We start from the raw sequence: 25,486 nt of genomic DNA, 5'->3' as shown, positions 1-25,486 counted from the left end.
TAGTGTTGTATTGACAGATGTTGATGAGTGTGCTGAAGAGCTCCATGGGTGCCATCCAGAAGAGGAGACTTGCAGGAACACTGATGGTGCCTATGAGTGTGACATAGCATGTCAAGAAGGCTTCCAGTTCAGTCTTGTTCTTAGAACATGTGTAGGTGAGTCTGTTAACTATAAACTGTAGAAGTCAAGAGGTCAAAAGGTATTATGTAACCTTTCCTCTAAATTTGAATAACAAATCTTTATATCCTGATAATCATCAAGACAGGTTCTTTAAGACTCACTTAATTGATGTAATTTTTAAAATCTTAGAACATAAACATGAAAGAACTGGAAATAATACAAGAAAATCTAAGCACCTTATAAGGGATGATTTAAAGTGGAAGTGCCAATGCTTAATGAAAGAAGAGAGAAAAGATGTTTAATTATGTTGTATTAATTAGTCAATTGATCTGAAAAATTTAGATAAAAAACAAATCACATTTATTTAGATATTTATTTATTCAAAATGGTGTCCACTTCCTGTCCCATTCAACTGAATGGTGTACTGCTTTATTGAAAATGACTTTGTTTGATTATTATATATTTAATTGCTAGATATTTCTTTTGCATAATATGTTTAGCTATTTGTCAGGAGCTATTAATGAAGGGAAGAGAGTTGGTAATGAAGGTGTGTACAGGTAACTCTGCCCTGGCCCACCACAGACCAGGATGAGTGTGTGGATGCTCCATGTGAGCCTGGCTGGGAGTGTCGCAACACGGTGGGGTCCTACCTGTGTCATGAGCTGCCTCGCGCCTTCTGTCCTGCAGGATATAAGCCATCCAATGGCTCTGCCTCAGGCTGTGAAGGTTAGGCACCGCCTCCTTGCGTGGTATGCTTGGCTGGCTGATGGTGCCTAGAAGCAACTTACCATAGAGCTTAGCTTGGCAGTGCTTGCTTGAACACTGATTGCTGTTACTTACACATGGCGTTGGTATCTCTTCAGTACATGAGGCTTTGTAATATGATGAAAATTTGATAAGCCTTAGGTGTTTTAATATTTATTCTTATAAGGTCGTATTGCATACATATGTATAAAAGGAATTAATTGAAACAAATTCTTAATACTATTTAGATTTTTTCTTTTTTGTAATGGTTAATATGTATAGTAATTTAGAAGTACATTTCATCTAATCAATAGGAATTCTGTGATTTTTTATTTATTTTTTTTTCAGATGTGGACGAATGTGTGGAAGGTCTTCATTCCTGCCATGCTGTGAGGGAACTCTGCATAAATGAAATTGGCAAGTATCGTTGTGAAGCCATCATCCATAATGAAGTGAATAGGGAAGGAAGCCAATTCAGAAATGTGCCACATGCTGCCTTCCAGCCTCATGTAGAAGAGTGTCCTGAAGGATATGGCTTTGACTTGACCTCAAGACAATGCCTTGGTAAGTGACAGTGCATACAGCATATACTACTTAATACTTAAATCAGTACACACTGAAAATATTTCTTTAGACAAACTGCAATTCTTTTATGGTACTTTCTTTCACCATTGATTTGTTGGAGAAATTCTTGTCAAAGAAGACTGTCTTCTTGATGAGGAATTTGCCAAAACTACAGTGTAGTGGAATTTCTGTAAAGTTGTTTTTCTTCCTTATGACCTAACTTTCATGCATAAGCTGAGTTGTTATCTGCTGTCTTGTTTAGCCTGTTCAAATTTTCTTTCTTCAGAGTGTCAAGCTGCTTTGCTATTTATAATGATTTTATTTGACTTTACAGACATTGATGAATGTAATGTTGGCTTTGATGACTGTTCTCAAGCAGAGAAATGCATCAACACCCTGGGAAGCTATGTATGTCAACCTCATGTTCGCTGCACTGCCGGCTTTGCTCCAGATTCCCTCACTGGGGAATGTAAAGGTAAAAAAGTAACCATCATACCTCAAGTATTTTGTTATGATGGTCTGTTCATGTTTACACTCCATATAAAATTTTATCAATGGTGAAAACTGATTACATGGTACTTCCCATGCAAAAGATGTACATTGCCTGCATCTTACCGATTTCCTTTCCCATTATGAAAAATCTTTTTTTACAAGTAATTTAGTGATGTGTTACAAGGTGAATTATGTGAAAAACATTGATGAAGAAATAGATATTTCACCAGTTTTAACATTTCAGATGTTGATGAATGTGCAGCAGGTATTGGAAATTGTCTCCCAGGACAAATTTGTTTCAACACTATTGGAGCTTTTGAATGTCGTGTGGAATGTCAAGATGGCTTTATATATGATCCTACGTAAGTTTACTAAAATGTGGTCATTAAATGAGATTTGATGAGATTTGTCTATCATCACAACTCTCTTTTTATTTCCACAGAGATGCTGCTGTTTGTGTGGATGTTAATGAATGCTTGCTGTCTCCATGTGGTTTTGGGGAAGACTGCCACAATACTGAGGGTTCTTACATCTGCATTGCTTCAAATAGTGCAACTTCTTCTATCTTCACCACAAGCTCCACCAGCACAACCACAACTACCAGGCCTCCAGCTACATGTCTCCCTGGTTTTAAAAGGAATCCAAAAACCTTACAGTGTGAGGGTAAGTGAACCAGGCCATGTGAAAGCTATGTTATGAAGTGTAAAGGAGAACTAATTTTAAAAGAGAGTCAGCACATCAAGCAGAGAAGGGAGTGTTGTGATGTTCTGGTATGTGATGAGAATGGGAGATTAATAAATGAAGAAGATAACTGAATCAGATGTGAGAGGTATAAGGCTACAGAAATGAACACTGAAGGGATGAATGGATAATATGAAGAGAGTATTAGGCACAAGAATAATGTAACTAGAATGGGAAAGATTAACTGAATGGAGGAATGAATGTTATATGACACTGTCCCTTTTGTTGTGTATTTTAACTAATTTATGGATATTACAAAAGAAGTTACAATAAGGCCTGTTTCATGGTTAGATGTTGATGAATGTGAAGAAGGACTTCATAACTGTCAGGTGGGCCATGAGCAATGTGTCAATACCTATGGAGGCCATGACTGCCGGTCACGACCCTGCTCTCCGGGATTTGTTCGGGACCCACATGACCCCAGCCTCTGTAAAGGTGAGCCATATATGTGTTTGTCTTTCTGTAAATCTTTATAAATATTTATTTATTTATTGTTTGTGACTTGAAGTTTTTTATAGACATGACTCCATAACAGTTTTACAACTTTTTAATAATTCCTTGGAATGACAAAAATAAACTCCATGTTCATGCTATAACAATTGAGCTATGTTTTGAATACATATATTTCAGTGTTTAACACTGTATGATAAAAATGGATGGAAAGCAAGAGACTGCAGGATTATCTTGTTTATAGTTACCAGTTTAAATGAAAATTTATTTGCAAAATGAAGGATTGATTAGTTAATACCTTATTTCAAACTCATATTTCCTCTCAAAAATTCAGTCAGAAATAGCCATACCTTTCTATTTATGTAGATGTGAATGAATGTGAATCATCACCCTGTGAAGCAGAGGAAAAGTGCGTCAACACCAATGGGTCATACAGCTGCCGCCGCCGCCTCACCCCCTGCACCCCAGGATTCAGGAGGAACGAAAGAAATGAGGAATGTGAAGGTGATTAATGCACTCATTGTCACCTTTGCATAGAAGATTATGGTTATACAATTCATAATGAATAAAGCAACATTTACTAATATGTATAAATTTTGACTTTAAGATATTGATGAGTGTGTTGAGGAAGCTCCATGTAGTTCAGAAGAACGGTGTATCAACACTCATGGCAGCTACAAGTGCAGGAGTGTGCAGTGTCCACCTGGCTACCAGCGAAACATTTGGGGGCAGTGTAGAGGTGAGTTGACCATTACACTTCTTGAGCTTTCTTTACTAATTTTGTCATCTCAATTTAGAAGATAACTCCAAATCACTATTATAATTTGAGAGCATGATATTATGTAATGTTGTAAAACAAAGGACAGACCATGGTAGAACTGAACAAGGTATGATAAGGTATTGTGTTGTTACTGTTGTCCTTTAAACTTATTGATCCATAATGCAATGTTACAGATGTGAATGAATGTGAAACAGGAGAACATACTTGCAACATTCCAAAAGAGCAATGTGTCAATTCTATTGGCTCATTCAGATGTAAACCCCTTCCAGACTGCCCTCAGGGCTTTACCAGACATCCCACTTCCCTCAGATGTGTTGGTAAGAGCTTCATTTAGTTTTGTCTTCTTTCTTTTCTTTTTTAAGATTTTTTTTCTTTTTAAATAAGTAGTTTTCTCTGAAAATTTTCTTTAAAACAAGAGAATGATGCATATAACAATAAACTATTTTAATTGTGTGAAGTGGAAATAAAAGAATATTTAATGGTGGAAATTATTGATACTAGAAATGTGTCTCTACAATGCATTGACAAAGTCTGCCATCATGGGATATGATTAATGGAGATAAAAACAGAGGTTACCAGAGTGTAAAGACCTTTGAATGGGCAGTGGTTCAGGAAGTTAACTTCTAATGGAGTTTTTGCTACTCAAGAAAGGTAGACTGTATGTTCTCTATGGTAATGAATCATGTTGTATTGAAGATGATATGAAGCTATTAAATCATACAGAAGAGCATATTGATGCAGTACTGTACACACTGGCCAGATAAATGAGGAATACAGTGAAATATAGGAATAGACATATTGCATTGAGGAGAGAAAGAATAAGCATTAATGTAGAAGGCAGTGTGTCAGTTGAAGGGAAGCATGTCTTCATGTGACAAAAACTGACTAATTTAAGCATGGAACCTATTCAAAACAATGATGATGATCATTTTGATGGTAATGCTTGTAAAATAAACTTTATAGATTTCATGGATTGAATATTTCTGTTCTCAGATGTTGATGAATGTGTGGAAGGAACCCATGACTGTATGGATGGCGAGCAGTGCTTCAATCAGTATGGTCAGTATGACTGCCGAGCCTCACCCAACTCCTGCTCCAGAGGGTTCAGGTATAATTCACGGGACAGACGATGCAAAGGTATGTTTTAACTTTTCATAGTTAGTTTGCATGTAAAAGTTTTATGAAAGACTAACCATTCTGTAGGTCTTCAATAGTGTACTAATATAAATCTTGGAAATATCAAAAATATATATTCTATGTTTTTCTAATAGGATTTTTGTAATTCTGAGCTTTAGATTATTATTTAATTTTTGTAGTTTTTATGTTTGTTCTTCCTTTTCCTAACATTATTCACTTGACAAAGAAATATATTTTATAATGTCTTCATTCATAAACCACATGTTAAAAATAACACTGAAAATTTGAAAAAGATTAGTATGCATCAGGTTAATGAATTATGACCATACTTTATGTTATACAATAATTAATTTGATATTCTTTTCATGAAATAAGATTCTGCATCAAAATATAGCTGTGCATCCAAACTGGTGCAGTTTGGTCTGTGAGGAGCAGTCTTCTCTCACTTTAAGGCCTTGAGGTTCAAATGTGAGGGAGTGCTCAGGAAAATTATTGTCAGTGTGAATGTATTTGTATAGATGCCTTGTCTCAACACCCAACTTAAAGGGTATGTCATCCTTGTGTAGAGGAATAGATTATTGGGGAGAAATGCATCATGCTTATTATTTTAGTTTGTTTTGCATTTTGTATTTGTATGAATTTGTGGCATTACTGTGGCTGCTGTATTGTTTGTGGGAATCTTGATGTCCATGTTGATGCTATAAATACAGTGCTTGCTAGACTGCCAGGGAATTTTTGTGAGCATCTAAACCAAACAAAGATGAGGTAAGTTTGTTTTTTTCTTTTTTTATGTAACTGGCCATCTCCCAAACATGGGGGATGGCACACAAGTATGGTTTAGTAACTGTTTTTAATGTTGTATATTAAGTATCTTTAAATTATATTTAATACATTATTTTGTAATATACATTTATTCTATTGAATCTAAGCAAAAGGTATCATCACTTTTTGTAATTATTTAACACAAAAATTGGTAATTACTACTTATATGAAGGCTATGATAAAATTCACTGTTCATATTACACCCTTGAAAAATTTTATTATTGTGCATCATATCCATACAAGAGAACTGTTAAAGAGATTGAATTATTTTTCATGTGGTGCAACACTGACTATATGAATTTTGTCAAACTGTATAATGTCAGAGTTTACTATCTGCAAAGATATGATGTTACAATAACTAACAGGCTTAATTTGATGAGTTACAGGATATCTAGAAATGGGGTGAATTATATTATATATATATATATATATATATATATATATATATATATATATATATATATATATATATATATATATATATATATATATATATATATATGTTACAGTCAAAACCTGGAATCAGTCAAAACTAATTTTAACTAAACCCGGAATCAGTCAAAACTAGTTTTAACTAGGTATTTTCAATGTGTTGGTGAACAACTAGTATTACCTAGGCAAAACTAGTTATACCTTAATGTGTTTGATATAACTAGAAATATCAAAGTTTAACTAGTTAAACCTAGTTTTATCTGATCGTGTAAGTTAAAACTAGATTCAACAACAGTACTGAATGTCAAAAGTAGGTGAGGGATATGACCACTCATTTGAGTACCATTGCTTGTTTGAGTACCATTTTTGGGGAACTCAAACATAACATCCCCATCTAACCTAACCTAACCTAACCTAACCTAATGCTACTTATACATATAAATGTTTTCCCCGGCACTACACCAGTTTCACTTTTAGTCTAACCTAGTTAGGTTAGGTTAGGTTAGGTTAGGTTAGATGGGGATGTTATGTTTGAGTTCCCCAAAAATGGTACTCAAACGAGCAATGGTACTCAAACGAGTGGTCATATCCCTCACCTACTTTTGACATTCAGTACCATTGTTGAATCTAGTTTTAACTTACATGATCAGATAAAACTAGATTTAACTAGTTAAACTTTGATATTTCTAGTTATATCAAACACATTAAGGTATAACTAGTTTTGCCTAGGTAATACTAGTTGTTCACCAACACATTGAAAATACCTAGTTAGAACTAGTTTTGACTGATTCCGGGTTTTGACTGTAACATATATATATATATATATATATATATATATATATATATATATATATATATATATATATATATATATATATATATATATATATTATAATTGAACACATAATACTTTGATATGAATGGAGAAAATTATTTTCATATATTTCATGTTTCAGATATTGATGAATGTACAGAGAACTCTGATTCCTGTGACAGGGAAACTCAGACTTGCATCAACTCACAGGGAAGCTTTAGGTGCATTGACCGAAAGCCCATTTGTGACTTTGGCTACAGATACAATGAGGAGCTCCAGTCCTGTGTTGGTAAGTAGTTAAAAAGTTGATTGTTATATTTCTAGACCCTTGAAAGCTTGTGCTACCTTTATTAATAAATGCATGGGTATAATCTTTTGCTAAGACAGCCACAGAGGGCACTCAAGTTTCATGCTTGCTTAATTCAGCAAAATTCATGAGTAATGAAATTGAAGATGCTGAGTAAGTGACAGATATTTGTATTGACCTAGTTGTAATTTACCTAATTACAGGGCCTGAGCTATGTTCATGTGATTCCATTTCCATATCTATACTTGTCCAGTTTTTCCTTGAAGCTGTACACACTCATTGCCGTTCACTGAGCTTGTTCCAAACTTCTATATTTCTTTGTGGGAAACTATATTTCTTTATGTTACTCAAGCATCTTCCTTTTCTTAGTTTTTTGCTGTGTCTTCATGCATAACTGGTATTTCCTACTTCTCTTAGCAGAAGTTTCTCATTGTCTATTTCTTTTACTTTATTCCACAGGTTATAAATTATTATCAAGTCTCAACTTTCTCTTCTTTGTTCCAATTTTGGCAGATTCATTTCCTGTAACTTGTCTTTATATGTTAATTTGTATGATCTAGTGCTCATGTGTGTAAATATTTGGTGTTGAAATTGGTGGTGGATTATGGCCACATGGATGGGCTACCTTTTTTTATTTTTATTTTTTAAATTTTTTATTTAGCAATAAAGAAAGATCTACAGTAAGGAGATGGGATAGTCATGTGGTTAAACTGCACAGTTGTACACCTTCTTGGGACATCAGCATTGCATGAGAGGATGTGCTCATATTTGTAGTTAAAGGTTAGAAAGATGTCATTTGAATAGAAATCTTTCTTACTTGATATCTCTGCAGGAATTAGATTTTCCATGTTAAAGGGACAGAAAGTTAGTAAGACCAGCAAGAAAAGAATAGAAGGCCTTTTCAGATGGGATCTAGAATAAAACTGGTGGCAAGCCACTTATCTTTAGTTTGACTAAACTCTGGCAGTATTGACATGCAGAGTGACTGTGATAGTCTGGGTTAATCTCATCAATTAGACACTATTGTAAACCCGCATAGCTCTAAGAGACAGAGGTGATTTTTAAGGCTAGAGGGAATTTGCATGAGTTACTTGGTATGTCTTGCATGGAAATTAATTAGCACTGTTCTGGAAAACATGCTTTCCTAAATGTCCACCCATATCAGATAAATTTTTCAGGTAAAACCAGATGGTCGTATCATTTTAGCTCTGACATAACTGCCTGCTTATATTTTCTGTCATCATGAAGACATAGATGAGTGTACAGAAGACACCCATGACTGCTCCTCTGTGGAGACCTGTGTAAACCACCTTGGTCACTACACATGTCAGCATCGCAGTGTTGATGGTGATTCTCTGAACTCCACAGCATACAACAAAGAAAACAATGAGGATGTTAGTGATTATGAAGTAGTGCTGGCTAAGGTAGAGAACCTTAAATTTTGGTGCATGCATACTTTTTGTTATGAGTTTGCTTTTATGCCATGTCACCTAAACCTAATTCCTGTATTTTGTCATAATGGCATTTGTGTTGAGTTTCTTCATTGAGCAGAGGAAGTAAGATGGCTTCCATGTTCAATTTTTTTCTTGAGACATTCAGGCTTGTCTACCTTGTGCATGATGGTTAGAAAAATGAAAGAGGAGACAAACTTGCTTTATGAAAAGTGTGAGAGTTAGCATGACATTACAAGAGAAAGTTTGATGCTCAACAGAGGCCAGGTGATGGAGGGAACAAGCGAAGCAGGTGTTCAGCAGGTTATCGTTACAACAGACGGAGACGTACCTGTGTGGGTAGGTTGGGTTCCATATGACACTGCTGTTCATTTGAGGTTGACACTAATGCCCAACTAATACTTCAGTATTATGAAACTTGTAGAGCTTTATTGCATTTTTCAAATTTTAGGGCACTTTATGTGATTCTCTCATGTTTACTGTTAATGAAGCATCTGCTTATATTATTCCTCTTGAAGTGTTAACTATCTACAGTGTGTACTACAAAAGTATCCTTAACACAAACATGTATAGTTGTCTAAATAATCTTGTCATTGATATGCCTCTGCTTCCTTACAGGACTGAAAACTAACATTTGACTTGAAATTTGCAATTCAGGTGCTCATAAATATCAAGTTGAAAGTGTTATGGTTACATATAAGGAAGATGTGGATGGACTGTGAATTATCTTAATTCATACCTTAGGTTTACCAGGTGTACTGGGTTATTAAGAATGACTAAACTTAAGGTTTATAAAGGGAATGAGGTTATAAGATACATATATGCAGAGAGAAAACTGAGTGAAGATATGTTTTCTGGGTTGACCTGGAACAGACCAGCAGCTAACAGATGAGTATACATGGAAGGTTGGAGTAGGCTTTTATCATGGATAAAACTACTGCTGCTGCTTCTGATAGTGATAATGATGCAGTTTGATTTTGTATTTGATGAATTTTTGCCACTGTGCTCTTTAAAGCAGTCACTTTTTTGCAGTGCTACACACTTCCAGTGGTTCTGAAATGCTTGAAATGCCCTATGAAAGCCTCTTTTTTTAAATGTATCAAGCATTGTGTGCAATTTTGATTTGGTCTTCAGTGTGCCTTTCTCTTTAAGAATAGGTAGAAGTTTCAGAGGACCAAAATCCACCAAGTACAGTATTAGGGAGCAACAATCATGTTGGTGAAACAAAAAATTCTTCTCATTTTCAATACATTATGAGCAGATGTGTTGCCATACAAACCATCAGATGCAGTATTCTCTGTTAAAATGTGATTTTTTTTATTAATTAGTATTATTTAATATGCTTAAGTGTTCACTTTCAGAAATGTAGTTTTTCACCATCATGCCAAAAAGCTCAATGTATCAAATACTGCAAGCTCTTTTTTTGCACCATATTCACATTGTTTTTATCAATATATATATATATATATATATATATATATATATATATATATATATATATATATATATATATATATATATATATATATATATATATATATATACACACACACATACATTGCTTTTTTTCTGTTGCATGGACTAACCAGTAAACCTGCTTAATTTTCTCTCAGACATTGATGAATGTGAGGAAAATCGGGACTTCTGCAATAAACTCACAGAGAGATGTGTGAATAATGAGGGTAACTACTGGTGTAGCCTTATTTTGGACCTCCCTGTACCCTCCAGTAAGCATATTACCACCTCTTCCACCACCACTACTCTCAAGCCCCCTCCTTTACCTTCCCTTCCTCCAAAGCCTGATCACCTTACTCCTCAGTGCCCATTGGGAACAGAATACAACCACCTAACAAAAGCATGTGTAGGTAAGCATAATTTTGCATTGAACACCAAACCTCTCCTGGCCATACTTCCTTTAATGCCTTTAAAGCTTTTGCCTGCCACATCAGTGCTCATACTGGGACCACATAACATATTATGAGTTGCACTGTCTTATTTTTTTCTCTCTAAGGAAAAATTGCTCATATTCAAGAGATTAATACCCTTACAAATATTTTCATTTCAGACATTGATGAATGTGCCACAAATCCCTGTAAAGCTTTTGAAGTGTGTGAAAACAGCCAGGGTTCATACCAGTGTCAATGTCTAGCTGGCTACTCCAGAGAGGAGCCAGATGGGGACTGCGAAGGTAACATACTGCACCCCACTTCCACTCAGTTCAGTGGAAGTTTTCTGATTTGCTAAGAATCCATCAGATGTCTTTTTTTTTTTTTTATCCTGTTTATCTTTCACCCCTCTCAGTGGTTAACTTTAGAATGCTCTAGATTTATAGAGTTTGCTTCTCCATTAGTTACATTCTTAAAAAAAAAATTAAATACTTTGGAAATCAGTTTACTCTTCCAGTTTGGAATTTGTTTGGTACATTATCTAATATTTCTCAATTTGACAGATATGAATGAATGTCAACTGGACTTACACACTTGCACTTCCACTCAGCGTTGTGACAACACTGTTGGTTCATATGCTTGTATTCGTATTGCTGGCTGTGGTACTGGCTACACCCTAAACCATAATACTGGTGAATGTGATGGTAAGATATAATAATGCAGTGCACTATTTTTTATAGTTATATCTTACAATAGAATGCCAAGTTTTTTTCCCCTTTTACTTCACTGTTTATGCAGCTGGGTTGAATTGAGACTTTTTTGTAATGCATTTCAGTTCTGTATTATTTTTTTAGGTCCCATGCATGAAGCAGGTAAATGTCACAGCACTAACTACTAGGAGCTGCCATCTGGAAGTTGCTAGAGTACTGCTTTCATAATGCAGTTTGTTGTTGCTTGATTATACCTTTGGTCATCATGACTCTCATGTTCATCTGTCATAACTAGAAATTATATCAAAAGTAGGAAATCCAGTAAAATCTGTTCCTGTACTAGAATAGAGCCTTTCTTTTTCTGCATTGCCATACTTTCTTCTGTTGTTATTTGAATAACACAAAATATTTATATTGTTATGCAATGTACTCCTGTCCACTAATATTGCATTGTTAATATCTGTTTTTCTGCAATATTTGTTATACAAAACTGGTGACAAAATCACTTGTATAAGATATGTAACATATGATCAGAACCTTTACTTTGCAAGTATGTATTTTTATTGTATAGATAAGCTTATCTGTCTCTGCAATTCAGGCTTGTAATTATCTGCATACAGGACTAACTTTCTTTTCTTACATTGTTATGTTAGTCTCTATTCCACTAACTCCTACTAACAGATAATGATGAATGCAAGCTGAACACTCATAATTGTTACCAACTGGGCCCAAAATATCAGTGTGTCAACATCAGAGGCTCTTTCCGCTGCAAGCACAAGACCTGTTCTCCATTCCATATTCTGAATGATGAAGGAAATTGTGTTGTTCGCTCCTGTGATGTAGGATATAGGCCTGGAGAATTTAACTGTGTTGGTAAGTTAGAATGCCAAGTAAAGTTGTTCATGCATTAAAATCATCATATTTGCTCCCTTAATGTAATTTATCTTTATTTTTTCATGTATTATATTGAACATATTCTGTATAATAGGGAGCACACAGCCTGGTTGCTCACTTTCCTGCTAAGTGGGAAGAATGATGACACGATATTCCATATAAAAGACAATTAAGAAAGAACAAGGGAACTTGGAACACCCTCCTGTGTTAATTTGTTCTTATGATGAAACAAGACAGAGAGGGAAGAGAGGACAATTCAATTTTCCATGAACCCTGATGCTTTGTCTTAGCAACCTATGATATATTTGAAAGTACTGTAACTGTTGTGCACAATGTTATGCATATCAAAGATCAATTGTCAACCAACAACAAGTCATGATTTGACTTGTTGCAGTAACTTTTTTTCTCTGTAGGCTTATTAATTTAGAGTGTTTAGGGTTGAGAATCATAGGAATAATTGCACACATTAAAGAATTATTGTATCTCTTTAACAATTAGATAATGAGTTTCCTTTCTTAAGTAATGAATATACTTTTGAATTGTCTTCTTTGGCAGTGATGAAGTATAAATAAGAATAGTACTTGTATGATAAGGGCAGTTCTATTTACATATGAACATTTTTAATCACAGATATAGATGAATGTATAGAAGATAACCCATGCCGGCAAAATGAGCGCTGTACCAACACCTTGGGATCCTATAAATGCCAGCCACGTCTTAACTGCTATGCTGGATTTGAGATGAATGAAGCAGGCACTCAATGTGTAGGTTAGTACCCAAATGTTAATGATAGAGTATGCAGTTCTTATGCTTCTCATTATTTTGCTAACACAGATGCAGCAAACTCTTCATATAACATTACTTATAGAGAAAGCCAGTTTATTATATCTAAAAACTCACTCCATCCAAGGTCTCCTTGCAAACTAAGGTGCTTATGGTATGTTCTGTGAGTTTGCAGTTTTATTTTTATTATCTGTCTATTGCCAATTTCTGATCTTTTCTTTCTTTCTTTTTTTACATGTTGATATAATTAAGGTATAAGATAAGTTGGCATCAGGTAACAAATGCTTAATCTTGAAAGCAAGATCTGCCTTTCAAAACAGTGATGGTGGTTTTTTAGTAATCTCTAATATAACCCTGCAGACATAGATGAGTGTGCCAAGGGAACCCATCAGTGTGTGGGCAATCAGTTGTGCTCCAACAGGCAGGGCAGTTATATCTGTTACTGTCCACAAGGGTTTAGGCGAAATACACAGCAGCAGTGTGAGGATATCAATGAGTGTGAATCTTACCGTGGAAGAGTAAGTATAACTATCTTTGTGTTGTGTTCTCCAGTGATAGAAATCTTTCCAGAAACATGATCTTTTCTTGATTTGGACTATTTAAATTTTTTTTTAATGTTTTCATAAAAATAGTATTCTGTAGGTGATATTTAATAGCATTAACAATTAAAAGAAAATTGTTATGAAATTGCTAAATATTGAAACACACTAGGTTTGTGCCAATAATGCTGATTGTGAAAACACCGAGGGATCCTTCATCTGCAAATGTAAGGCAGGTTTCAAACAAGCCGCCAATGGATTATCCTGTATTGGTAAGCATATAAAAATCTAATAGTATATCTTTTCATTACATTCACTGTTAGTTTTTAATATCATCATCATCACCAACAACAACATATAACATCATTAAAATAGTGATTTTTTATCCTTTTCCTCCATTCAGGGACTTTCTACTGCTGCCTCACCTTCATCAGTCTCCTCACACACTGCTTCACTCTTTCCTCCACTAAAGGGTTTTTTGTCTTTCATTTATTCATTTCAGTAGTATATCAATAGTTATTATTTAATGTTATTACTTTAGTGATGTGCCTATAATTGTAATTGTCATCTTATTAATTAGATGCCTAATTAACATGTCATCATTACTGATATTTTCCAGTGACATTGTTCAGCATGAAAACATATGTATTTTCTTCTAGATGTGGATGAATGTGAGGAGACACCAGAGATATGCCAACACAATTGTATTAATGTATGGGGTACTTACTACTGCACCTGCAATGCTGGCCACATTCTTAACTCTGATAACAGGTACATATCATCATGGCATAATGAAGAGAAAGAAATTACTTTTAGAAGAAAACCTAATTAGACCCTATGAAAATAAGATTGCAAGGCAAGAGTTTTTGAAGAGTGCAGGTAAGAAGAATCTGTTGAAAGAAATTACCAAGAGTGAAATAGGTTTTGACATGATGCCATGGAGGAAAAGCATAGATTTTGAAGTAGAATGTACAGTAAGTCAGATTAATTGGGGGGAATGCCAATCTGAGCTGTCCAAAAATCCGACATAATGGAAAACTAGATGTAACCTTGAAAGCCATTGTGAAGACCAACAAACACAGTAGTCAGGCAGGAACACCAGTTGTGAGTGATACAGCAGAATAAAGGTTGTGCAGAGAGCAGGTAGTTTTTCCAGTGTGCATATTATTGTAAACACCAGGTGGTTATGTATTATATACTGTATAGGGAAAAGATTAATATTTTCTATTTAAATTATGTATTTAATTTTTCATATTCAGATATGTATGCTTCTCCCACACTTGTTTCTTTGAAAAGCACCATGCACCTCACCACAGATTCTTCTCTTCTTATAACTGGTAAAACTAAAGGTCATTTCAGTCAGTGGTTATTTTCTCCTATTCCTTCATTTGGATAACACAGGAGGATACAAGATGTGATGCCTTACAGTAGAATAGTACATTAGATACATATCCAATGTCTGTTTGAGTGTCCAACTTCTCCCATGTATCTTGGAGAACAATCCAAGATATCAGGGCCTGTATTCTATAAACAGTCATAGCTAAGTCTGCCAGTCATAGTGAAACAAAATGGTGCATTTCAAACATAATTCAGTAAGAAACTCTTATGGTTGACCATTAACTTGTATGGATGACCATTTAATGATGTAGGATGCTAAGACAGGGTTCATCCTGTCTTAATGCCAGCTATGACCATCAGAAGTGTTTCAACATTATGACAACATGGCCATACATATCATAACATGATCCCCAGCTGTTCTTTATTTTAAATATAACAATAAATAACTATGCTTAAATAATGTCCTTCTTTGAGGCAATAAAGAATTATTATAGATCACTGTCGGGAGCAATATGATCAGTTTTCCTAAACATAAACAAACCTTGCCTTGCTCCATCTGTATGTGTCAGGCTGTTAGTCATAATCTTCTCCTATATAACATGTTTCTTTTGATTAGATACACTGTCTGACTTCCCCTAAAAGTCATAATATGAAGTCAAACCAACTTAAATCTAAGAAAATAAAGTCATGAACTTATTCATTCCATAAATTTAAAGTTGACAAATTGTGAGCATGCATTCTAGCAACAAACAGTGACTGAGATATGATCAACAACTTCTGATGGCCATAAGACTGATGGTCATAAATTCTGAAAGCTATGACAGTTAGCTAGGGTCAACCATAAGCTCTATGCAGAATACGAGCCCAGCATGAGTGTCCAACTTCCCCTGCATATCTTGGTTGACAATTTAAGATATCTGAGACTTATCTGAGGGCACAAAAGTGTCTGACTTATCCAGTATCTGAGATATTTGGCTCCTGCTTAGGTGGGGTTTAGTGCAATCTTAATTGAAGTGTTATCATGAATTTTTCACCAGTGGTAATGGAATGGGTCTTTGGTTATCTAAACATGAAAAAATCTAGGAATCCTCAATTTCTGATTGACAAAATGCAGCAGGAGTAGTAAAGAACCTAGACTTATGTACCATTTGGAGATATCACAACTTGTAGTTCAAGGTCTCAGCTGCCAGGTGTCCATAGTGTCATCTCTTGGGAATGTAAACAAAGTGTTCAAAGTAACTAGTTATGAATTTTTATTTTATCTTCTTTATGAGTGGAGGCTGTACTTCAATGAAGTTTTCATTATCTGGAGTATATGATAATTATTATTGCCCCTTTCTTGGTGTGATAAAATAGAATAATAAGACCCATTTCATGCTGACTCGATGTATTCATTCAGTTGGCATCAGAATCAAAATCAGTCAAAACCTGGGAATGGGAATAAGTTCTCATAAAGACATAAGATACATTGATAACACCCAGTCTCAGCCTTATAGAAAAATATAGCTACAGAGTTATGCTTCTGCACACAATTACATAAGATAGGACAAATATATTATACTGAGTATCTTTTAGTCAAGACACTCATGTGTTGACAGGTCCTTAAACTCCTGTAGGTAGGATCACTCTCAATGCAGGAAGTCTGTTCACAACATCTGCTCATCAATACAGACTGTTCACAACATCTGCTCACTGACACAGCATAAAGGTTTCCACCCTAGGGCTGAGCCGAGAGGACCATACACATGTTTCTTGAGTGGCGTCTCTGAATCCACTAACTGACCTCCATTAACCTCGGCCAAAGTGACTTTACCAGGTCAGCACAATATCATCTTCCTATCCCATCCACTACTATCCTCAACCCTCTCTCTCTCTCTCTATCTCTCTCTCTCTCTCTCTCTCTCTCTCTCTCTCTCTCTCTCTCTCTCTCTCTCTCTCTCTCTCTCTCTCTCTCTCTCTCTCTCTCTCTCTCTCTCTCTCTCTCTCTTGGCAGTAACAATAATGCTAATCATATACCTTTTGCTGAGAAAAACTACAACATTTAAAAGATAATATAAGAAATTCCCATAGAGAGCCCTGTTACACTCATTAAAACAACCAGCTCTTGCAGAAAAGACCAAGATACTATACTTGGGGCCAAATAATATGAGGAAAACACATATCAGAGTCAATGACTATTGAAATAATAGCATACATTATGAAACAGTGGCATCCTTGGGTAGAATCCTGTCGTGCTGCCAGGCACATGACTGTATATTCTTTTAGGGGGTGAGTGAAGGCAGGTATGAACTAGAAGTCATGATATCTCTGATTATGTAATTTAACTTATGTACCAATAAATCAAGCTCGCATGATCTCCCTATCTCTAGAGCATCTTAGAAACACTGAGATACTGAAAATATATTTTTAGCTATAAGAGGTACTGTTAGGAAAACTTTAACCTAGTATAAGAAATGCATGAAAAAAAAAAATACTGGAGAATTATTTTGACAGCATAGGAAGGTGTTAATCCTTGGGCAAAAAAAGACTGACACACACACACTTGCATTTTTATCACTCATGCTTATAAGAGGTTAGAGCTTTCTGAATAGTACCTGGTCAGGGGTGAAACCATTGGCACAGACACATGAAGTGTTTTAGACATCAAGACTGTAATGATCACCAGGCTTCGAGATAATTTAGGGAGCTTTGCCATTCCTGTCACTATTATGTTCTGCTGTGCATTTCAAAAAGCTTGTAGCAAGTCAAAAATATGGTGGCCCCTTCTATCATTATCTATTATTTTATTGTCTCTTTTTCTCTCTCTCTGAATATTCCAGGGAGGGAAGTACACTCTATATTAATGAGGAGAAGGTTGAGAGTGCAAGATAGCATGTAGCTCATTCAAGAGACTGTGTGTTGCTGATCCTGGGGCACTGCCACAAGCCAGAAGCAGCTTACAAAGAGAAAGTGGGGAAAAAACTATCATACACATTGTACACAAATACACATAAAGTTATGTAGGCTATTGCATAAAGTGATAGCATAACCTCATAAGAAAAGTGTAGAATGTAGATGGAAGAAGTACTGACACCAGCAACCAAAAGATACCTAATTTGAGAGATCTATGTAATGAAGAGATATTGTCATGGCTGTGGTTCCCAGTCTTGGCAATGGGAAGGGAGAGAGAAGAAACTTGATTGTAGTGTTTAGAGTGGTGAAAAGTGTGAGACAACTAGAGAGGGTCTGTGTGTTTAAAACAAAATGGGCTTAAGGGAACACAGAAGAGCTGAAGAGGACCACTTGTAGGAGAGACATGAAGAAGCACAGCTTTCTCCACAGAAGCATAGAAGCATGGAGTACTCTGGATGAGAGATTGGTCCATGCAAAAAGTATTCATGACTAAGAAAAAAACAGATACTAGTTGATGTGGAGATGGGACAGCATGAGCATAGCTTCTTCCCTGCATGTCCCAGCCAAGTAAATCAACTGTCAAAACACACTGGGTTGTTGGTCTTAGTTCCTTTCTCTCCTTCCCTTCCTCCTGTACTTCTTTATCTTCCCCTACTTTTTCTTCAGCATTAGGGTCTTTTACTTTGCATAAAGATAGAATATACTGTCTTGCTTCACCGTATAACACAACTAATTATATATTTTCTTGCAGGACCTGCAGTGATGTTGATGAGTGTGAAAATGCCCGGAATCGTGGCCACTTGTGTATTGGCTTGTGTGTTAATGTTCCCGGCTCTTTTAAGTGCACCTGTCCGGATGGCTACACCTTAGCTGCTGATGGTCGCACTTGTAAAGGTGACAATATAAATTGATGTTTTGAGTATTTTATATTTTCTGAATTGAACCTATGTAAACTAGTTGCTCAAAGGTTCTTTATATATATAAGAAATATTCCATTAACATTAATATTCCCAATTTTTTTTGTACATTCTTTTGTATATTGGTTGTGAGAGACATCATTACATGTATCTGGATGCTCATATATGTGTAATACAAGTCAGATAGGAAGAAACACTAGAATTGTGTTAGCTATGCATATGAAATTAAAATGGAAAGGATGAAAGCATGATGAACCAGACTTTTCTCCCCAGACATCAATGAGTGTGAAACAAGCAATGTGTGTCGTGGTATAGGTGAGCAGTGTGTCAATACTCAAGGAGGATACAAGTGTAACACCATCACCTGTCCTGACAACTATGTTCGAGACTCGCGTCACAAAAAGTAAGTGTGACAGCATGCTAAATTTTATATCATAGTATCATTCATTCATGATAAATACATCACCTGCCATAAACTCTCTCATGGTAGTTTTTTCTCCTGGTTTATCAGGTTTTTGAGAGAGTGCTTTGTAGCAAGTTTCTTTTAGATAGAAAATGGTATCAGTTTTACCTGCTTCCATACAGATAGGTTTTAATATTAAATTAGATATTTGGCAGTTTTGTAATTTTAAGATGTGCCATCATGTCCAAGTCAAGCCAACTTACGTTATAATTTTTTTTTACATCATATTGACATCATTGGCTAAATTTTGTGTTTATATTATGCATACTTGTAACAGGTAAATACTTGTCTAATACTGAGGTAACATTGTGTTGTTGAGTCCTGCTGAATCTTAATTTTGGAGAGATGATGGATGATAGATGTCAGGAATTACTCTGCTTTTATTATTATTATTATTATTATTATTATTATTATTATTATTATTATTATTATTACTACTACTAATATTACTACTTCCACTTTTATAAGAATTGAGCTTGGTACAGTGGCCTTAACTGTAATAATAAGCAAATTTTAATTTCTTAGTTTATTAAAGAGAAATCTGAATCAGTTAGCTAAAAAGGCAAAAGATTTATAATTTATACAGTAGAAATTGAAGTAAATGAACACCAAGAAATTGTTGCTTTGATGAAACTTTGTTACTTCAAGATTTTGGTGCATAACATGAACATTCAACTTGCTTCTCATTCTTTGCTTTATGTAACTTCTCACCCTATATATTACTGTGCTTGGTAGCTTTTTTTTTTTTCTGTAAATGAAACTATCCGCCATTGCCACTTCTGCTAACTTTATGAGAAATCTGCAGTAATTCCCTGTGTGTAATGGCATTGGTTGTTTTATATTTACAATTATCTCTGGAATATGACCAAATTATATAAGTAAAAAGCATGGCACAGAAACAAAACTGCATACTGAATAATCTGTTAATAAAATTAATTTGTTGAGGTTAGCCTGTAGTTAAAGTAGATAAGATGTAAACACTTGCTGAAGACTGTTAGGAGTGGGCTGTGTGGGTGAGTGCAGATTTCTCATGCTTATTACAGCCGCTGCGAGAGACTGGCATCACACTGCCAACTGGGTGATGACGCCTGCAGGCTCAAGCCACTAAGTTACTCCTACAACTACTTACCTTTGGTCAGCAACTTGACCCTGCCCTCAGTAGGTGAAGTTAATATCTTTACCATGAGGGGCCCCCTCTGGTCCACCACCACTGTTCAGTTTGAGCTGGAGCTTGAATATGTAGAGACCTCACCAGAAGTTCAGCCAGTTACAAGGGACTATTTTAGGCTCAAACGTACAGCCTATAACCAGGCTGTCATATCCTTGGTAAAATCTATAATTGGGCCACAGGAAATTCAATTGTCTTTAAATATGAAACTTTATCAACAAGGTCGATACAGTGGGTCAGCTGTAGCCAAGCTCTTGCTTTATGTATCAGAATACACTTTCTGAGGTGGAGATTCCTTTGCTGTGTTGATATAGGATTAGATCCCAGTCCTAGCACAGTTAGGATTGGGATTGTAAGTCAATTGAAAATTGTGTAGGAAATTAATTTTAGACAAATTTTAAAAACTTTTGATTTTTATAGAGAGAGGTGTTTTGCTCTTTTTTATAATATTGTATAATTCAATAATCAATAATTCTAAGTGTTAGTGACATTAATTTAATATACTCATGTACAGGCAAGTGCATGAATTTTATGTTTTCCAAATTTAGCAATGTACAATGTGTTGTAGTGTCCTAACAAGAGTTAGTAGTATTGCGTCCTTACAGTCTTTGTTACTGCCTTGATATACTGGGTAATTTTAGAGACTGGAAAGTATCATGAGGATCTCTGTAATTGTGAAAGTTACTCAGCTTTTACATGTACTGTTAGTTACTAAAATATGCGTGCATTTCACAGGGCTGTACATAATCATGTGTAACTTCATTTCAGTAGCTTTTATCTTAATTTTGAATTGACTTTATCAACTTTATCAATCAACAATTTATTATTCATTTGTTTTGTTCCATTATTTTTTTCTTCCTGTTTTACTTTGAATTATTTGAAAATGTTAACATTAGAGAATAAAATATATTTCCTCAAGATTACCAATTTAGTTTTTGGCATAACACTACAGAAAAACTGGGATTTTTTTTTTTCCAAGTTTTAATTTTAACTACTTCAGGCCCATTGAACTTGTTTATCAACTGTATCTATTGCAGTATAGTTGTACTGATTTACTTTCAAATAATTTAACATGCTTAAAGATTAAAAATCACCAGGCATGGAATATATGAATTTGTTTCCATTTAATCCATATGTGCTGGAGCTCATGGTTTGCAGAATTTTCTCCATATATTTTCTGCTTGGAAATCCCATGTTACTTCTTCAATTTTTTATGTCAATATGTTTTAATTACACTCTTGCTCTAATTTATATATCTTGTAGAGCACCAAAGTCTGTTGTATCATCACAGCACCATCTTATCACATCTGCCAACAATTTTTTTTCATATAATCAAATGATTGTACTTACACCAAAAAATCCACCACTGCCATGGTTCCTTTGCATCCCCATTCTGTTACATTGTGGCATCCTGGGGAAGAATATTAGATTTGGTCATTTTTTCAAACAGCAGTGTTTAATAAAATTTTACCAGATGCAAGAATTTTTTCAACAAGGTTTTGCTTAGCTATGTACGCGTATGGTAAGTAAAGCAGTTTTATATCTTCAGAAAATAATCATGTTAGCATATCTCTGATTTGTAAATGAATTAAATATTACTTTCTGAATGTTGATTAAAATAATACTACATTAAGGAAATTATGTTGCTAAAGCATTTTGAACAATTATGGTTTGGGACTGTTTTTGAGCCACATGTTTAAATTTTCTTTAAATGGTTATCATTATTATTTTCTTATGCTTGGAATATTCATAATTTTAACTGTTTTACTCTCAGTGCACCAGTGAGAGAAGGAACTGTAGTGTGTAAGAAATGGTGTGCTTCAGGAGACCATGCCTGCATCACCAACAATACCCACACTGTCATCTATTCTTCTTATGCCCTTCCTACCATCACCCATCTCCTAGAACCTATGGTAAGTCCAAAAGTAACACTGCTTTCTGCTTTTCTTCCCATTTTTGGTTGCTCATGATCTTAACTAAAATAATGAATATTACTTTATATTGAAGACTTAGGGCTGCTCAGGTGTATGGTTTTGAATCCTGGCCATGGTCCGAGGGTAGGAAGGCCGTCACTCAGGGTAATGGTTCCAAATCAAAGTAATTTGTTAGGAGGCATATGTAAAACCAAACAAAAAAAAAAAAATTCAACGTTGAGTAATGTAGATTTTTCTCAAAAAGTCTACCTTAGGGATGCCTCATAAATTCTTGTATAAGCAGCAGGTACATAATTAGAGGGATCAATGCTTTTCCAGGTAGTCTTTTAGTCTTCTGTTTCAAGTTGAATGGAGGAATGCTGCACATCATCCCCCCTGTTAAGTTACTCATTCCCTGCTCTTCATGTCCTTTTGGCATAGATCAAAGTGCAGTGTGAAAATGCATTAAGCAAGTTTGTGTATTTCTTCAATTCAGCCTCTGACAACACTACACTTTGTTAGTGGAAGGACTGGCTGGACAGTGAGGACCAACTACCACATCCTGAGTGGAAACACAAGGAATTGCTTTGATGTGCAGAGGATTCATAGGTTTGGTTAGTACCATCATTCTGGAAATGCAAAGTGAGATATGAGCCAATGTGTCCAAGAAGATTAATAAATGTTATTGATGAAATGTGCTTTATTCTGTGTATGTGTTTACTATTTTTTTTATGTACCATGGAAGGCAGTTGAGAGAGAGAGAGAGAGAGAGAGAGAGAGAGAGAGAGAGAGAGAGAGAGAGAGAGAGAGAGAGAGAGAGAGAGAGAGAGAGAGAGAGAGAGAGAGAGAGGTCTTGCTCATGATGCCATTCCTAAGAAAGAACTAGCAGAAAACTGAGAGGAAAAGGCAATTTATTTCTTGAGGTGTCTTGATTTTCCTACTTTCAGACAGTTCAAGTCATAGCTAGAGGAAATAAAGAAGAATACAGAAGAGTTCCAAAGTTTACCAGTAAAAGGGATGAAAGAGTAAAGATGCTTGTTAGCTCTTGCATTAGTAAATTGGACAGAATACAAGTAAAAATAAGTAGAAAACCTAGTGCGGTGAAGCCACAAGAGGAGAAGCATGCAATTAATATGTTCAGAGGACCAGTAATCACAGAAATAATAGAAGACAGAAAGTGATGTAGCACTGTAGTAGTGAATGAGAGAATCAGTAGAAGTTGTAGTATACTGAGCTTGAGTTACATCTGTGTATTCATATATCTGTATTTATATTTAGCTGGTGCTAGTATATAGTTCCTTTTCTCTTAGTCTCTTTATCAATCTATCTAATATCTATATCATTATCTATATCTGATGCTTGTTCATAAGACCATTAATGGGGATGGTAATTTCAAATGAAGATGTAGATGTAGGTGCTTAGTAAGTTAAGGATCTCCATCTACATGTAATCTTTGAGTAACTGAAGTTCTATTTTTGTGCCCTTTGGGATAGGACAGTTGCGTCTCATACAACCCGTGGTGGGTCCTGACTCCTTCCTGCTGCTGCTACAGATGGAGGCTGTGGGTCCTCTCAGAAGAGCTGTAAGCAGAAATCTTGCCTATATTGACATTGATGTCTCTGTCTACACCTTTTAGAAAATACATTACTAGAAAGATGAATAATAAAGAAAGCTCATTCTGTTTTATTCTTATGGAGACAGTGCAATTATAGATCATGTCAAAAGAGTGAAGTAAGTTCTCTCTACTGTTAATAGATATTGTTGAAATAATGTATTCAGTCTCAGTAATCCCTATGGGACAGCCATGCCAAAATTCACACAACCATTGTGGTTTGTCACAAGTGCTGCTTTGATATTTTAAACCCATTCATTCATACCATCCCAGGCAACTCTATGACTAGTCATAGAAGTTTATAAATCATAAAGTATTTATTACTAGTTCCAGGAAATTACAGGTAAAATCTGCATCTTGCCTACAAACACTTTATGAATTCATAACTTCTTAGAATAGATCAAATTGACTGTGTATTTGATTTTGTAATTATATATATATATATATATATATATATATATATATATATATATATATATATATATATATATATATATATATATATATTTATTCATCTGGTTGATGAGGGATTAGCCTACATTATCCTCAGAATGTTTTATCAAATATCTATACACTAAGCTGAGTTCATCCATAGAGGGTGGTGGCCAAGATTCATTTGCACCCTTTAAGTACCCTTTTATCATATACAGGGAACATAGTAAGAGTATTCTTCCAGCCAGGCATGTCACCAAGCTATCCCCCTACTACAGAAAATTATTCATGTGATGATAAATATGTATATTGTAGTATGATCATGATGATTACCAATTTTGTTTTGCTGATGTTGAATGGTGTTTTTTTTTTTATGTTGAAATACATATCAACAGTTTTAACTCAATATTTGTTTTTATTTATTTTTTTTCTTCTTTATTAGCTTGCTGTCACTGCACATTTCTGATTTGGAAGGTTTTGCATTTTTCCAGCCAGTTCATACACACTTTCTCTCCACAGGCAAGGGTTTTCATAAGGTTCTTGCAGAACTTTCAGTGTTTTTTTTTTTATCCAGATCAATAATTTGCAATTACCTATCTCAAAACTTATCTTCCATTGTCCTAAAGTTATACACCATTCATCCAAAGGTCTAAAGGCAATCAACCATCACATTAAAGAGGATAGGCAGCACAGCTATTGCACTCTAGCATTTTCCTTTCCTCTGTCAGGTATTTTTGACATTGATCAGCTAGGTATCTTTGCCAGCCACAGTAATCACACACTAGCTCTCTCTCTCTCTCTCTCTCTCTCTCTCTCTCTCTCAGTGCTTTGCGAAGTTTGTAAGTTCTTAGTGAATCCAGGCTAATAATGAAGATTTATTCTAATTGGATTTTGCTGGAAAATTTTGTATCCTGCTTACAGGTCTAAGACCCAGCAACTGTTAATGAATGAGCTTGGGTGTCACTGTGATGAAATTCTGTATTGTATTTTTTTCCCATAATTGCACGCACACACACACACACACACACACACACACACACACACACACACACACACAAGACTTATTTGTGTGGGACTCAAGAGA

General features: G+C 35.2%; 1 protein-coding gene across 9 annotated transcripts in view; it reads left to right on the top strand.

Moving 5' to 3' along the window:
* LOC135115889 (fibrillin-2-like) overlaps positions 1-21,553 on the top strand; it is a 41,708-nt gene extending 20,155 nt beyond the window's left edge. For 4 of the 9 annotated variants that reach the window (XM_064033045.1, XM_064032995.1, XM_064033037.1 and 1 more), the window contains 25 exons: positions 18-155; positions 703-846; positions 1,213-1,428; positions 1,763-1,903; positions 2,165-2,282; positions 2,363-2,583; positions 2,953-3,096; positions 3,478-3,615; positions 3,719-3,850; positions 4,066-4,209; positions 4,886-5,029; positions 7,240-7,386; positions 8,653-8,828; positions 9,116-9,194; positions 10,469-10,720; positions 10,921-11,043; positions 11,305-11,445; positions 12,133-12,324; positions 12,976-13,113; positions 13,489-13,646; positions 13,840-13,939; positions 14,327-14,438; positions 18,649-18,791; positions 19,088-19,217; positions 20,321-21,553. In XM_064033045.1, coding sequence (XP_063889115.1) covers positions 18-155; positions 703-846; positions 1,213-1,428; positions 1,763-1,903; positions 2,165-2,282; positions 2,363-2,583; positions 2,953-3,096; positions 3,478-3,615; positions 3,719-3,850; positions 4,066-4,209; positions 4,886-5,029; positions 7,240-7,386; positions 8,653-8,828; positions 9,116-9,194; positions 10,469-10,720; positions 10,921-11,043; positions 11,305-11,445; positions 12,133-12,324; positions 12,976-13,113; positions 13,489-13,646; positions 13,840-13,939; positions 14,327-14,438; positions 18,649-18,791; positions 19,088-19,217; positions 20,321-20,729 — 3,980 coding nt within the window. In that variant the 3' untranslated portion in view covers positions 20,730-21,553. The remainder of the gene's footprint in view (positions 1-17; positions 156-702; positions 847-1,212; positions 1,429-1,762; positions 1,904-2,164; positions 2,283-2,362; positions 2,584-2,952; positions 3,097-3,477; positions 3,616-3,718; positions 3,851-4,065; positions 4,210-4,885; positions 5,030-7,239; positions 7,387-8,652; positions 8,829-9,115; positions 9,195-10,468; positions 10,721-10,920; positions 11,044-11,304; positions 11,446-12,132; positions 12,325-12,975; positions 13,114-13,488; positions 13,647-13,839; positions 13,940-14,326; positions 14,439-18,648; positions 18,792-19,087; positions 19,218-20,320) is intronic. The other 5 variants (XM_064033015.1, XM_064033005.1, XM_064033021.1 and 2 more) reach the window with 5 other exon arrangements.
* The last annotated feature ends 3,933 nt before the right edge of the window (positions 21,554-25,486 follow it).

This window comes from Scylla paramamosain, chromosome 3, assembly GCF_035594125.1.
Source record: "Scylla paramamosain isolate STU-SP2022 chromosome 3, ASM3559412v1, whole genome shotgun sequence".
Classification (NCBI taxonomy): Eukaryota; Metazoa; Arthropoda; class Malacostraca; order Decapoda; family Portunidae; genus Scylla; species Scylla paramamosain.
This window is presented reverse-complemented; position numbering and strand designations above follow the sequence as displayed.